General features: G+C 50.0%; 1 protein-coding gene across 1 annotated transcript in view; it reads right to left on the bottom strand.

The window, feature by feature from the left end:
* The window catches only part of dpy (fibrillin-like protein dumpy), a 231098-nt gene that overhangs the window by 17584 nt on the left and 197697 nt on the right, over positions 1-15817 (bottom strand). The window contains exons 49-75 of the mRNA XM_017630594.1: positions 15477-15782; positions 14463-15416; positions 14088-14399; positions 13688-14026; positions 13321-13620; positions 12296-13252; positions 11708-12022; positions 11303-11638; positions 10933-11244; positions 10561-10866; positions 9850-10494; positions 9464-9778; positions 9071-9403; positions 8698-9003; positions 8314-8619; positions 7599-8246; positions 7228-7542; positions 6217-7167; positions 5512-6156; positions 5134-5445; positions 4723-5067; positions 4371-4670; positions 3353-4309; positions 1879-3219; positions 1144-1797; positions 767-1078; positions 32-703 (exon numbers count right to left, since the gene is read on the bottom strand). Of these exons, the coding sequence (XP_017486083.1) occupies positions 32-703; positions 767-1078; positions 1144-1797; positions 1879-3219; positions 3353-4309; positions 4371-4670; positions 4723-5067; positions 5134-5445; positions 5512-6156; positions 6217-7167; positions 7228-7542; positions 7599-8246; positions 8314-8619; positions 8698-9003; positions 9071-9403; positions 9464-9778; positions 9850-10494; positions 10561-10866; positions 10933-11244; positions 11303-11638; positions 11708-12022; positions 12296-13252; positions 13321-13620; positions 13688-14026; positions 14088-14399; positions 14463-15416; positions 15477-15782 (13794 nt within the window). The remainder of the gene's footprint in view (positions 1-31; positions 704-766; positions 1079-1143; positions 1798-1878; positions 3220-3352; positions 4310-4370; positions 4671-4722; positions 5068-5133; positions 5446-5511; positions 6157-6216; positions 7168-7227; positions 7543-7598; positions 8247-8313; positions 8620-8697; positions 9004-9070; positions 9404-9463; positions 9779-9849; positions 10495-10560; positions 10867-10932; positions 11245-11302; positions 11639-11707; positions 12023-12295; positions 13253-13320; positions 13621-13687; positions 14027-14087; positions 14400-14462; positions 15417-15476; positions 15783-15817) is intronic.

Genomic DNA, 15817 nt, shown 5'->3' with positions numbered 1-15817 from the left:
AGGCTGAAATGGACAGTCGTCGTTTCTTTACTTGGTATGCTATCACAACGCACGAAAGCGTTGCCGGTGAAGCCGTCGGCACACGAACACATCGGTATGTGATTTATAACATTGCATAGCGCTTGTGCGCCGCAAGTTCCCGGGCACGGATCTTTGCATTTCTGATTGATGCAAGCGCGATCACGTGCGCAATCGCTATTGAGCACACACTCCGGTCGGCAGCCACTGTAAGCGTCGCCCATATAGTCGGGTAGACATGTGCACACTCCTTCTCCACTGCAGACGGCATTGGCGCCACAAGGTGATGGTACGCAAGGATCTTGCTTGATGGGTTCACGTTGTACTGGTTTCGGTGGTTCCGGTTGGCAACTGCTGAACGGATCTCCTACATAACCAGCTGGACACACGCAGTTCGGCACATGGTTGAGAACATTGCAGATCGCATTGAAGCCGCACGAGCCGGGACATGGGTCACGACACTTCTCATTGATGCAAGCGCGATTCGAGGGGCAATCGGAATGTACAACACACTCGGGGCGACAATTTGGCGGACTACCTACGTAGCTGGGTAGACATGAGCAAATTGCAGCACCATTGCGGCTGTGACATTGCGAGTATTGGCCGCAAGGTGACGGATTGCAGGGACTACTTGGTGGAGGGGGTGTGGCTGGTAAAACGTCTGCGATAGCTGGCGGTGGTGGGGCTAATGTTGCAGGAAAGATTTTTTTAAAATGGCGTAATGCGTAAATTTTAGTTTTACTCTTACAAGTTATTGGATAACAGCGGGTGAAAGCATCTCCGGTATAGCTTGTTCTGCACGAACAAATAGGGTTGTGATTGTAAACGCGGCATTCCGCATTCTGACCGCAGGTGCCCGGACAAGGATCAGCGCATTTACGATTTATACAGGCTTGTGTGAGCGCACATTCCGCATTAACGGTACACTCTGGACGACAGGCAGGTGGTGAGCCAACGAATTCAGGTAAGCAAGAGCAAATAGCTTGCTGGTTAACTTCGTGACATTGAGCGTTCGGGCCGCAAGGTGATGGTATGCAGGGATTTACGTAAACTGGTTCCACTAAAGATAAAAATATGAGTCATGTTAAGCCCGAGAGGTGATGGGAGCGCATTCTTTGTGCTTACATTGCTTAACAGGCGAGCATAAACTAAACGGATTGCCCGTGTAGCCATTCAAACAGTGGCAAACTGGCAGATGATTCACAACCTGGCACTCGGCGTTGCGGCCACAAGCACCCGGGCATGGATCACGACATTTGCGCTGAACGCAGGCCTTATTTGACGGGCAATCACTGTTTAGCACACACTCGGGGCGACAACCCTGGTACGGGTTACCAAAGTAGTCAGGTAGGCAGACACAAGATCCAACGTTGTTATGACGACGGCATTCTGCATTGTCTCCACAGGGGCTTGGTATGCATGGATCTACGTAGTCCGGTACAGGTGACGGTGGTGGTGGAAGTGGTAGACGGCAAATGCTAAACGGATCTCCAACGTATCCCTGCTCACAAACGCAGTTTGGTATATGGTTCAGAGCGCGACATTGCGCATTGGAGCCACACAGACCGGGACAAGGATCGCGACATTTCCGATTGATGCAGGCCTTATCAGATGGACACTCCGAGTTGGAAATACATTCGGGACGACAATTTGGTGGTGCACCTATGAATTCACTTAAGCAAGTGCAAGATGGCGCGCCATTAATATTGCTACATTGTGCGTTAGGACCGCAAGGTGATGGACGGCAGGGATCACGAGGTTCCTCATAAGATGGTGGAGCTGTGTGAAGATGCGAGTTGAAAGGGAAGGTTAAGTTTACTATTCGGGAAAGATAACCACGAATGCGATCGCAATACATACTAATGATTGGCTGACAAGCGACGAATGGACTGCCAGTGTAGCCCGCTGGACAAGAACAGATTGGATTATGACTGACTATGTTGCAGAGCGCGTTGTGGCCGCAAGCGCCCGGACAGGGGTCGCTACATTCCTGGTTGATGCAGGCGCGATTCATTGGACACTCAGAGTTGCTAACGCATTCGGGGTGGCACGCAGGCGGTGTACCAATCATATTTTGTACACAAGTGCAAATTGCTATACCATTCCTATCCTGACACTGTGAGTTGGGACCACAAGGTGACGGCTGGCATGGATGTACAGGTTCAGCTGGACGCTCGGGTACCGGCTGACACTGTACAAATGCATTACCTTGCATGCCCGCCTGACAGTGACACATAGGAACGTGGTTATGTACTTCGCAGATGGCATTCGAGGCGCAAGTTCCGGGACAAGGGTCTCGACATTTCTGATTGATACACGACATATCACGTGGGCATTCGCTATTCAAAATACATTCAGGACGGCAACCAGTGTATGGATCGCCCTGATACTCAGCGATGCAGGTGCAAATGCCATCACTGCATTGCGCGTTGGTGCCACAAGGAGACGGTATGCAAGGATCATCAGATGGCGTGGCTGTTTGCGTGGAAAAAGGTTGTAAATGTAAGTGTTGAGTTAAAAAGGAAACAAGTTTTGAGTTCTCATTACATTGTGGTGGTGGTGCTGGTTGCGCGTAACAGCTGGTGAATGGATTACCAGTGTAGCCAATGGGGCACGTGCAGGATGGTATATGGTTAAGCACATTACATTCGGCGTTCACGCCACAAGACCCAGGACATGGATCGCGACACTTCTCATTGACGCAAGCGTGGTTACTGGTACAGTCCGAGTTTACTACACATTCCGGGCGACAATTGGGTGCAGTACCGCTATAAGATGGCAGACACGAACACGTAGGTTGATCATTTGTCACGCGGCAGACGGCGTATTGACCACATGGCGAGGGTACACAGGGATCGCGATAAGGTTCGCGTGCTGGTGGTGGCGGTGGCGGTATGGGGTAGCAACGCACAAAAGCGTCACCAGTATAACCGGGCCGACAACTACAGTAGGGGTTATGCGTGCGTATGCTACACTCAGCATTCGAGCCACACGTGCCGGGACAGGGATCTTGACACTTCTTGTTTATGCACGCCTTATCGGCGGCACATTCGGAGTTCGTTGTACATTCGGGGCGACAAGAAGGCGGGTTGCCAATGAAGTCAGGTAAGCAAGAGCAGACCGCTTGTTCTTGCACTTCACGACATTGCGAATTCGGGCCACAAGGCGATGGTACGCAAGGATTTACATATTCTCTTATTGCTATTTATAATACGAAATGAAAGAAAAAGTAAATGTGCAATGAGTTTAATGTTGTGTGTGCTGTGTAATGTTTCTTTTTTTGCTACGGGAGAATTTCTAAAAGCAAGTGTTGAAAAAAATCTCTGATGCTTACGTTCTTTCGGCACGTTGCAATAGCTGTACGGATCTCCTGTATAGCCAGACAGACAAGTACAAGTAGGTAAATGATTAATCGCGTAACATTGTGCATTTTGACCGCAAACACCAGGACAAGGGTCTTGACATTTCTGATTGCGACATGCCTTATTCGATGGACAATCAGAATTTGTGGTACATTCGGGGCGACAACCGTCATAGGGATTGCCGAAATATTCGGGCAAACATTTACATGCGCCGGCGTTATTTTGTGTGGTGCAGATAGCATTACTGCCACAGGGGCTGGGTACGCACGGATTGATCTGCTCGCGTTCAACTATTGGTTCGGGGTAGCACTGCGTGAACGGATCACCCACATAACCGGCGATGCAGACACAAGAGGGCGTATGGCTAACCACATGACAGGTGGCTGATGTACCACATACACCGGGGCAAGGATCACGACACTTCATATTAATACAAGCCTGGTTGCTAGGGCATTCCGATGATGATAAGCACTCCGGGCGGCAGTTGGGTGGTGCGCCAATATAATCCGGTAGACAAGTGCATGATGGTGAGCTGTTCCTATCAGTGCATTGTGAGTTGGGACCGCACGGTGATGGTACGCAGGGGTTTGTGGGTTCTCGTTGAGGGCTCGGTGGTGGCGGCAAGAGTTGACACAAGGTATGGGCGTTGCCGGTGTAACCGCTAGGACAGCTGCAGAATGGTGCGTGATTAATGACAGAACAAATAGCGCGCACGCCACAGCTGCCTGGACAAGGATCTCGGCATTTATGGTTCACGCAGGCCATGTTCGGTGCACAGTCCGAGTTAATGCTGCATTCAGGTCGGCAGTTGGGTGGTACGCCAAAATAGTCAGGCAGGCAAGCGCACACGGCTTGCTGATTAATTTCGGTGCACTGAGAATTGGGGCCACAGGGTGAAGGCTGGCAGGTGTTCACTACCGCTGGCGTTGCTAAGACGATTCAAAATTTTAAAATTTGATTATAAAATAATTTCTTAAGCTTGAAACCTACTTTGTTGTACTATTGAGCATTGCACGAATGCGTTGCCCGTCATGCCCTCGGGGCAGTGGCACATCGGTATGTGATTGAAAACATCGCAGATGGCGCCTAGACCGCAGGTACCGGGACAAGGGTCGACACATTTATTTCTAATACAAGCCTTATCGCGCGCGCACTCCGTATTGAGTACACACTCGGGGCGACAACCAATGTAGGCATTGCCTTGATACTCGGGTAGGCAGGCGCATTCTCCATTGCTACAAACAGCATTGCTGCCGCAGGGTGACGGGTTGCAGGGATCTTTCAATTGCACTACAAGAAGTAATAATATTTTTATGTTCACCTAAGAAATTATCAAACATACATTTGATTTCGGGTGGCTTGGGCGCGCAACTTGTAAACGGGTCACCGGTATAGTCAGCTGGGCAAGTGCATATTGGCGTGTGGTTAATTACATTGCAAATCGCTGCGAAGCCGCAAGATCCTGGACAAGGATCGCGGCACTTTTCATTTATGCACGCTAAGTGCGCTGGACATTCGGCATTGATGGAACACTCGGGACGACAGCTAGGTGGCGCGCCCAAATAGTTGGGTAAACAAGAGCATGAGGCCTGACCGTTGACGTTGCGACAGATAGCGTTGCTACCACAAGGAGATGGAACACAGGGATCGCGATACTCCTCTCTAATAACCGGCACAGTTGGTGGCGCTAAAAGAAGGTGTTAGGTAAAATAAACTTTTTCGTTGGCATTAACTTTTTGTTTCTGCATCTTACGCGGTATTGGGTAACATCTAGTGAAGGCATCGCCGGTGTAACCGGCATGACAACTGCAAAGCGGGCTATGGTTACGTACGCGACATTCAGAGTGGAGACCGCAGACGCCTGGGCAAGGATCAACACACTTTTGATTGACGCACGCCTTGTCAAGCGCACATTCACTAGAAATGGTGCATTCGGGTCGACAGTCCGGTGGGCTGCCGATGAACATGGGTAAACAAGAGCAAACCGCTTGCTGCTTGACTTCTTTACACTGGGAATTTGGTCCACAAGGCGATGGTTGACAGGGATTAACGACATCGAATTTCGCTAAAAGGGTATAAAAAACTGTTGGCATATCACTTTGACTAAACATTATTTCTCTAAAATGCTTACGTTCGGTTATTACGCTGCAGTAGCTGTACGGATTGCCTGTGTAACCACTTAAGCAGTTGCAGCTTGGCAAATGGTTGCGTACATGGCAGAGGGCATTCTGGCCACAAGTACCAGGACATGGATCCTTGCATTTATTCTGCAAACAAGCTTTGTCCGTAGGACAGTCAGAGTTCACTACGCACTCGGGACGACAACCCTCATATGGATTTCCTACAAATTCAGGCAAACACTGACAGGCGCCAGCGCCGTTACGTACGATACATGCAGTGTTAGGACCACAAGGACTTGGTTGGCAAGGATTCAGCACTTCTTGTGGCACATCGCGTACGACGTCACAATAGCTGAATGGATCTCCTGTGTAGCCGTTTGTACAGATACACATCGGCGTATGATTTATGACATGACATTGTGCATTAGCGCCACATACGCCGGGACAGGGATTTTGACAGCGTTGATTTATGCATGCCTGCGAAAGCGGACACTCAGAGTTGGTTACACATTCAGGCCGGCAATTAGGCGGTGCACCAATGAACTCCTTGAGACATGAGCACGATGGACTATCGCCAACTGCGCGACATTCGGCGTTGGGACCGCAAGGCGATGGACGACAAGGATCCTTCGGGGCAACGTCCAACTGCGGTACAACTGGAAAAAGATTTATTAAGTGAGTTTCCTGCGTTCCCGTATGAATTAAGAGAAATTTACTTCGTATAGGCATGCAGGCCACAAATGGATTGCCAGAGTATGAATTGGCACATCGACAAATCGGCGCATGATTGATGACACTGCATTCCGCGTTGATACCACAAACTCCCGGACAGGGATCGCGACATTTCTGCTGCAGGCACGCACGATTTAATGCACATTCCGCATTGCTGGTACACTCCGGACGGCAGGATGGTGGAGCACTAATAAACTCAGGCAAGCACGAGCACACAGCTTGTTGATTGACAACGCGACATTGCGAATTCGGGCCACAAGGTGAGGGTTGACAAGGATTCACTTGCACTGGGGCGGGAAGTGGCTGGCATAGTGCGAATGCATTGCCAGTCATACCTTCTGGACAATGACACATTGGTATGTGGTTATGCACCTCGCAAATGGCATTCGAGGCACAAGTACCCGGGCAGGGATCTGTGCACTTCTGACGTTTGCACGCCTTGTCGAATGGGCAGTCGGTGTTTAAAACACATTCTGGACGGCAGCCTATCAACGGGTTGCCCTGATATTCCGGTATGCATTCACACTGTCCATCGCGGCATACAGTGTTGGGACCACAGGGCGAGGGATTGCATGGATCTTCTGCTAGTTTTGGTGGTGGTTGTGGTGGTGCTTGGCAAGAGACAAATGGGTCGCCTCGCAAGCCAGGTGTGCACTGACAAATAGGCGTATGATTTATAACATTACAGTTCGCATTGAAGCCGCACGCGCCGGGACAAGGGTCGCGACATTTTTCATTTATGCAAGCTTGTGCGCTGGCGCAATCTGAGTTTCTAGTACACTCCGGATGGCAGGTGGGTGGACTACCGATATAGGTGGGTAGACACGAGCACGACGGGCTGCCGTTGATATCACGACATTCGGCGAATTGACCGCAAGGCGAGGGTACGCATGGATTGCGTACTGGTTCTGGTGGGGTCGCAGCTTGTGGTGGCGCTAAGAAAAAGAGTGGAGTATTAAAATACTGCGAGACACGTTCATCTAGCTTGGGCTTACGTGGTATAGGATAACAGCGCGTGAAAGCATTGCCTGTGTAACCACTAAGGCAACTACACAGCGGTGAGTGATTGCGCACGTGACATTCTGCATTTGTGCCACAAGTACCCGGACAAGGATCCTGACATTTCTGATTGATGCACGCTTTATCGAGTGCGCATTCGGCACTCGTCGTACACTCTGGTCTGCACGCAGGCGGTGTACCAATAAATGTGGGCAGACATGAGCAAACAGCTTGATTATTCACTTCCCGACATTGGGAATTGGGTCCGCAGGGTGATGGCTGGCATGGGTTGACGTACTCTTTCATGATCGCTAAAATATAAAAACTGCTTTCACTCAGTCGTATTCGGTATGCGGTTGTTACTTACGCTTTTCCGGTAACTGACAATAGCTATAGGGATCGCCTATGAAACCATCCAAACATACACAAGAAGGCAGGTGATTGATAACGCGACATTGCGCATTTAGCGCGCAGACACCCGGGCAAGGATCGCGACATTTCTGATTCTGGCAAGATTTATCCAGCGGACAGTCCGAGTTCGTTATACATTCTGGGCGACAACCCTCATAAGGATTACCAAAGTACTGGGGCAAACACTGACATGAGCCTGCGTTATTCACTTGGCGACACTCGGCGTTAACACCACACGGGTTTGGTTCACATGGCGAGACGAAGTCCACTTGTTTTACAGGTTCCGGCATGCAGAACGAAAACGGATCGCCAGTGTAGCCAGCCGCGCAGAGACACATTGCTGTATGACTAATCACACGACACTGTGCATTCTGACCGCATAAGCCAGGGCAGGGATCGACGCATTTTTGGTTAATACAAGCCTTATCTTGACTGCATTCGCTATTTGTTACACATTCCGGATGACAGTTTGGTGGGGCGCCGATAAATTGCGGTAAGCAAGAGCAAGATGGTGCATCTCCGACAGCGCGACACTCGGAATTCGGGCCACAAGGCGACGGGTAGCATGGATCCTTGGGCGCTTCCAAACGTGGTGGCGGTTCAACTAGTGGGAGGAGATGAAAGCGAACGTTTTATGGTTTGAGCGGCGAGAAAATATTTCAGATATTTACTTATCGGTTGACAGGATACGAATGGATTTCCAGTGTGATGAACGGGACATGTACATATGGGCGCATGATTTACTACGTTACAAATCGCTTTGAAACCGCATGCGCCCGGACAAGGATCGACGCATTTTTGATTCTGGCAGGCCTTTTGTGGACCGCAATCAGAATTCCGTACACATTCCGGACGACAGCTAGGCGGATTACCGATGAAACCTTCAATGCAAGAGCAAACAGCGTTTTGATTGAATACGCGACAACGACTATTCGGACCGCATGGAGAAGGTTGGCAGGGATCAGTTACGATTTTTGCTATTGAAACAGAGAGAAAAAAAATGGGGGGCACATTTAGCCACGTCAGTTTTCTGAGAGTTGGCCGTTAATATTTACGTGGTAGTGGATCACATTGGTAGAAAGCATTTCCGGACATGCCGTCGGGACAGCGACACATAGGGACGTGATTAAGCACCTCGCAGATGGCATTGACTCCGCACGTACCGGGGCATGGATCAACACACTTATTTCTAATGCAGGCCTTGTTTTGTGGACATTCAGTGTTGAGTACGCATTCCGGCCGGCAACCGACGAGTGGGTCGCCTTGATATTCTGGTATGCAGGAACATTGACCATCGTTGCACACTGCGTTGGGTCCGCAAGGTGAAGGATTACAGGGGTCGTCTTTTACCGGTGGTTTAGCTATGATGAGCGAAAACGAAAGACATGTAATCTGGCTTTAATAGAAGTAAAAACGACGTTCGCTTACGTGGTGGTGCTGGTTGACAGTTGACGAATGGATCGCCGATATATTCACGCGGACACGAGCAAATCGGTATGTGATTTATCACGCTACATTCTGCATTGTAAGCACACGAGCCCGGACAAGGATCTGTGCAACGATTATTGATGCAAGCCAGATTCGACGAGCACTCTGAGTTCGTGACACACTCGGGCCGACAGTTTGGTGGTGATCCAAAGAACTGAGGCAGGCAAGAGCACGCCGGTTGACCGTTCGCATTTCTGCACTGCGAATTGGGGCCACATGGTGACGGCAAGCAAGGATCGCGTATTGGTTCAGCAAAAACAGTCGGTGGTGGCGCTATTCAAGTGATATGACGTTTAGAAAGAGTAATACAAAGGAGTTAATAAGCAAACTCACGAGGTATGGGATAGCAACGGGTAAACGGATCTCCAGTGTAGCCGTTTTGACAAGAGCAGAGTGGTGCGTGGTTGCGCACTTGACATTGAGCGCCGGTTCCGCAAACGCCTGGACATGGATCGGCGCACTTCTGATTAATGCACGCCTTATCGAAGCTGCACTCAGCACTAATTGTACACTCAGGTCTGCAGGCGGGTGGTGTGCCGATAAACTCCGGCAGGCAAGAGCAGACGGCTTGGCCATTTAATTCGCGGCACTGGCTATTCGGGCCGCAGGGTGTTGGTTCACATGGATTAACGTACTCTTGTAGTGGAGCTAAAATGTGGGGAAGGGAATGTTAAAATGGCACTGGGCAACAATCCTCTGAGAGTCAAAGTTTGTCTTACGTTTTTCCTCAACCGCGCAATAACGATACGGATCACCTACATAGCCAAATAAGCAGGAACATGTGGGCAAATGATTTCTGGTGAAACACTCAGCATTCAGTCCGCAAGTACCCGGGCAGGGATCGCGACATTTCTGATTGATACACGCCTTGTTCGATGGACAATCGGTGTTGAGTACGCATTCAGGACGACAACCTTCATAAGGATTGCCCAAGTATTCCGCAAGGCATTTACACGAACCCACGCCATTTTGCTGTAGACATTCGGCGAAGGGACCACATGGATTGGGGTTGCATGGATCAACAACTTCAGTGGGTTCGCGCACAATCAAAGTGCACTGCACAAATGGATCGCCAGTGTAACCGCTCTCACAGTAACACATTGATGAATGGCTTATAACACGACACAGAGCATTATTTCCGCATAGTCCGGGGCAGGGGTCGACACAACGATTATTACGGCACACATTATTCGAAGCGCATTCAGAGTTTGTTACACATTCGGGTCGACAATTCGGTGGCTGACCAAAGAAGTTCTCGAGACAGGAGCAAGACGGTGAATCGCCCACAGGTTGACAGCGACTGTTCGGACCGCAAGGTGAGGGCTGACATGGGTTGACTGGCACAACATCTCGCACTGGCTCAACTAAATTGGATAGGCGAAGGGGTAAGGGTCATAAAGGGGACTACTTCAAACAGGTGCTAAACTCACTTATCGGACGACACTGCACGAAGGGGTTTCCTGTGTAGCGTTCATTGCAAGTACAGAAGGGATTATGATTGACAACCGTGCATTTCGCATACAATCCACAAGTTCCAGGGCATGGATCCATGCAGCGTTGATTCTGGCACGCGCGGTTCGGCGCGCAATCAGAGTTCGTGGTGCATTCTGGACGGCAAGACGGCGGGCTGCCTAGGTAGTTGGGTAAACAGCTGCATACGGCTTGTGAGTTCACTTCGCGACATTGTGAGTTTGGACCGCATGGTGAGGGCTGACAAGGATTGCGGTAAGTATCAGCTGGTGGAAAGAAATAATGGTGTTGTAGTGGGGCGGTTTGAAAAAATTTATACGAAGGAAACATACTCTGTACTGCTAAGCATTGCACAAATGCATTGCCAGTCATGCGTTCGGGGCAACGGCACATGGGCACGTGATTATAAACTTCGCAAATAGCCTCCGTGCCACAAGTTCCGGGGCAGGGATCAACACATTTCTGGTGTATGCAGGCACGATCACGCTCGCACTCGGTGTTAAGTATGCACTCCGGTTTGCAGGCGACATACGGATCACCCTGGTAGTCGGCGAGACAAGCGCATTGCCCATCACCGGAACAGATTGCGTTGGCCCCACAGGGGCTAGGATTGCAAGGATCAATGGGTTCTTGTTGCGGTGGTGCTATAATTTATAGGCAAAGGTTAGGTAGTGGGGATAAGTAAATCCAAACAAAGCTTACGAGGTGGTGGCGCTGGCTGGCAAGCAACGAATGCATCGCCTATATAACCGGGTTGGCAAACGCAGTTGGGTATATGATTTACAACATTACACACAGTATTCACACCGCATGCACCTGGACAGGGGTCACGGCAACGCTCATTAATACACGCCTGACTGCTCGGGCAGTCAGAATTCATCGAACACTCGGGTCGACAGTTTGGTGGGGCGCCTATATAGTTCGGCTGGCACGTACAAGATGGCACATTGTTTTGAACGCGACAAGTGGCGTATGGGCCACATGGCGATGGCACGCAGGGATCACGATAGACATCGGCGGGTTGTGGTGGTGTTGGCGCTACGACAGAGTGGTTAGATATTGGATTTGGTAAAAATAGTTGCGCGTTAAATGCATTGCTTTGCTTACGTGGTAGTGGGTAACAACGCACGAATGGATCGCCTGTCAAGCCGGTGCGACAGGAACATATTGGACTATGATTGCGCACCTGACAAATGGCGCTTTGTCCACAAACACCCGGGCAAGGGTCGACACATTTACGATTAATACACGCCTTATCGCTGGCACATTCTGAACTGGATGTACACTCGGGTCTACAGGATGGTGGCACACCAATAAACTCACTAAGGCATGAGCAGACAGCTTGACCGTTAACTTCGCGACATTGGGAATTCGGTCCACATGGGCTGGGTTGACATGGGTTTACGTACTCTTGTACTATGGCTACATTAGTTTTTTTGTTTTTGTTATATGTACATAGATTGAAAATGAACCAAACAAAGTTACAAAGTTAGTGACTACATACAATACAATGACGACAACAACGAGCTACATGTACTGCTTGTGTAGCGGAAATAAAACCAGTGAAGACCAAAGTGCTGCTGGGAGCTGAACGAAAGTTCTTCAGTTCCAGCAGCAGACTTTCCCGTGGCTTTATCCCTCTAGCACATGTCAGTACAGTTTGTTTAAAGTAAAAATTCAAAATCGCTAGCTTACGTTCAGCTGGTCTTGTACAATAGCGGTACGGATCTCCGGTGTAACCCACGTAGCAGTTGCAAGTTGGTATATGATTGACGACATTACATTCGGCATTCTGTCCACAGGTACCTGGACACGGATCACGACATTTTTGATTCTGACACGCTTTGTTCGAGGGGCAGTCCGAATTAAGCACGCACTCTGGACGGCAGCCCTCATAGGGATTACCATAATATTCAGACAGGCATTGGCAAGCGCCCGCGCCATTACGTTCGAGGCAGTTTGCGTTGGCGCCGCAAGGCGATGGCGAACATGGATTGAGTACTTCAATAGGCGCGGAAATACGTACTGGCTGACAAAGCGTGAACGGATCACCTGTGAAGCCAGGTAAGCAAATGCAGCGCGGTGTATGCGATACGACGTGACATTCAGCACTAGAGCCACACAGGCCTGGGCAAGGATCTTTACATTTCTGATTGATGCAGGCCTTCGTTGAGGGACACTCCGAGTTCGAGACACATTCTGGCTTGCAGTACGGTGGTGTGCCTATGAAGTTGGCTAGACAACTGCACGATGGTGTGTCGCCCACTGAACGACATTCTGAATTGGGTCCACAAGGTGAGGGTTGGCAAGGATTGGTTGGTGAGACGTCCAGCTGCGGTTGTTCGATGATGCGTTGGCAGGCGACAAATGGATTACCTGTATATTGCGGTAGACACGTGCAGAAAGGATTGTGATTGACGGTGTTGCACTGTGCGTTACGTCCGCAACTGCCAGGGCAAGGGTCAACACATTTCTGATTTACACATGCCAAGTTGGCCGCACACTCCTGATTAGCAGTACACTCGGGACGGCAGCTTGGAGGAGCGCCTATGTAGCCTGGTATGCAGGAGCAGACAGCCTGCTCATTCACTTCACGGCATTGTGAATTAGGACCGCAGGGAGAGGGCTGACAAGGGTTGACCTTAGCGGGTGCTGTAAGTTGAAGGTAAGGGAGTATGTGGAAAGTTCTTATGGTAGAGCGTAGAGAAAATAATATTTACGTGGTATCGGCGAGCATTGGATAAACGCGTTGCCCGACATGCCGTTTGGACACGAACAGATTGGTATATGATTGATGACGCTACAAAGAGCATTTGAAGCACACGTGCCTGGGCAAGGATCGACACATTTATTGCGTATGCAGGCACGGTCGCGTGGACAATCGGTGCTGAGAACACATTCGGGGCGACAGCCGTTGTAAGGATCGCCCTGGTATTCCGGTAGACATGTACAAATGCCATCCTTGCATTGGGCATTTGAACCGCAGGGTGAGGGATTGCAGGGATCATCTTTGGCAGGCGCTAAATGAATAATGAGAGTGGATAATTAGAAGGGTAACTATAGGGGCAACTTTTTTCGGAGGCTTACGCTTTGGCGGTGGTTCTGGCAGACAATAAGTAAAGGGATCGCCAGTATATCCCGTGGGACAGACACAGCTCGGCGTGTGATTGATAACATTACAGATAGCGCCTAAACCGCAAGAGCCGGGACAAGGATCGCGACATTTTTCGTTGATACACGCTTGGTTGCTTGGACACTCCGCGTTGATAGTACACTCCGGGCGGCAATTTGGTGGCGCCCCAATGTAGTTAGGAAGGCAAGAGCACGATGGCGAATCACCAATTCGACGACATTGCGAATGCGGACCACATGGTGAGGGCACGCAAGGATCAATGGGCTGACGTTGCACTGGTGCTGGTGGTTTGGCTGCAGTAGAAAATGTAAATATATCTCCATTTTCTAGACAACAATCAAAGCTTTATCTTACGTGGTATAGCAAAACAACGCGAGAAAGCATCTCCAGTGTAACCTGCGCGGCAAGAACATAGAGGACTGTGGTTATGTACGCGACAATTGGCATTCTGACCGCATGTGCCCGGGCAGGGATCGACGCATTTCTGATTGATACACGCCCGGTCCAATGCGCACTCGGTCGAGATGGTGCACTCAGGGCGGCAAAGTGGCGGACTGCCAATGTATTCGGGGAGGCATGAACATACAGGCTGTTCGTTTATTTCACGGCACTGCGAATTGGGGCCACACGGCGAAGGTTGACACGGGTTGACATATTCCTTGATAGCTGTTGTAAGATAATTTTCTATATTTATTGGAACTAAGCTTTATATTTTACACTTTGGCTTACGTTGTTTCTCGATTTGACAAGCGCGGTATGGATCACCACTATAGCCCGACAGACAACTGCATGTTGGCACGTGGTTCAACACCGCACAGTTGGCATTTTGTCCACAGGTGCCGGGGCATGGGTCGCGGCACTTCATGTTCTGACAGGCCTTGTTGGATGGACAATCGGAATTGAGCATGCACTCGGGCCTACAGCCTTCATATGGATTACCAAAATATTCAGGTAGACATTGGCATGAGCCGGCATCATTGCGTTGCACGCAACGCGCATTCGGACCGCATGGACTTGGATTGCAAGGATCGATATGATCAAGTTGTGGGATTTTCACTTCCACACATTGTACGAATGGATCTCCTTCCAAGCCGGCGGGACAATAGCAGCTTGGTGTGTGTGAAAGTACACGGCAGAGAGCGCTATTGCCACACAAACCGGGACAGGGATCTTTGCATTTCTGATTAATACAGGCCAAGTTTGTAGCACATTCTGAGCTAGTCACGCATTCGGGTCGGCAATTGGGTGGCGCGCCGCTGTAATCAGGCAAGCAAGTGCACGAAGGCTGCTCACCCACCACACGACATTCTGAATACGGACCGCATGGTGATGGTACACAAGGCTGACTAGGCGGACGAGGTGCCGGTGATTCTAAAATTTGTTGGCAGCTGATAAATGGATTACCCGAATATCTATCGGGGCAGCGACAGAACGGACTATGATTAGTGACATGGCACAGCGCATTGTTGCCGCAAACGCCTGGGCAAGGATCGTTGCATTTCTGATTGAGACAGGCTTGATTGAGCGGGCACTCGGAATTGGTTGTGCATTCCGGCCGACAGAAGGGTGGACTGCCGATGAAGGATGCGATACAGGAACAAACGGCTTGCTGGTTAACCTCACGACACTGGCTATTCGGACCGCAAGGTGTTGGTTGACAAGGATGCTGCGGTACATCCAACTCTGTAAAAGTGTGATATATAGGAATTGTGCAAGAAGCGCTTGTACGACTCGTGATCTTACTCGGTGTTGGTGTGCATTGTACAAAAGCATTGCCTTCCATACCGTCCGGACAACGGCAAATGGGTATATGGTTCATAACCTCGCATATGGCATTGGAAGCGCATGTACCGGGGCAGGGATCAATGCATTTATGGCGTACGCAGGCACGATCTCGAGCGCAATCGGTGTGAAGCACACACTCTGGACGGCATCCTGTGTAGGGATCACCCTGATACTCCGGTATGCATGTGCATTGGCCGTTGTTACATTGCGAATTTGGACCGCAGGGTGATGGCACGCACGGATCGTCTTGGGGCACAACTTCGACTGTGCGAAAAAATAAGTAAGTACTAAATATGAAT

Source organism: Rhagoletis zephyria, unplaced genomic scaffold, assembly GCF_001687245.7.
Source record: "Rhagoletis zephyria isolate East Lansing unplaced genomic scaffold, Rhagoletis_zephyria_1.1 Rzeph_scaffold_00091, whole genome shotgun sequence".
Classification (NCBI taxonomy): Eukaryota; Metazoa; Arthropoda; class Insecta; order Diptera; family Tephritidae; genus Rhagoletis; species Rhagoletis zephyria.
The sequence above is the reverse complement of the archived record's forward strand: the minus strand, read 5'-3'. Positions and strand labels throughout refer to the sequence as shown.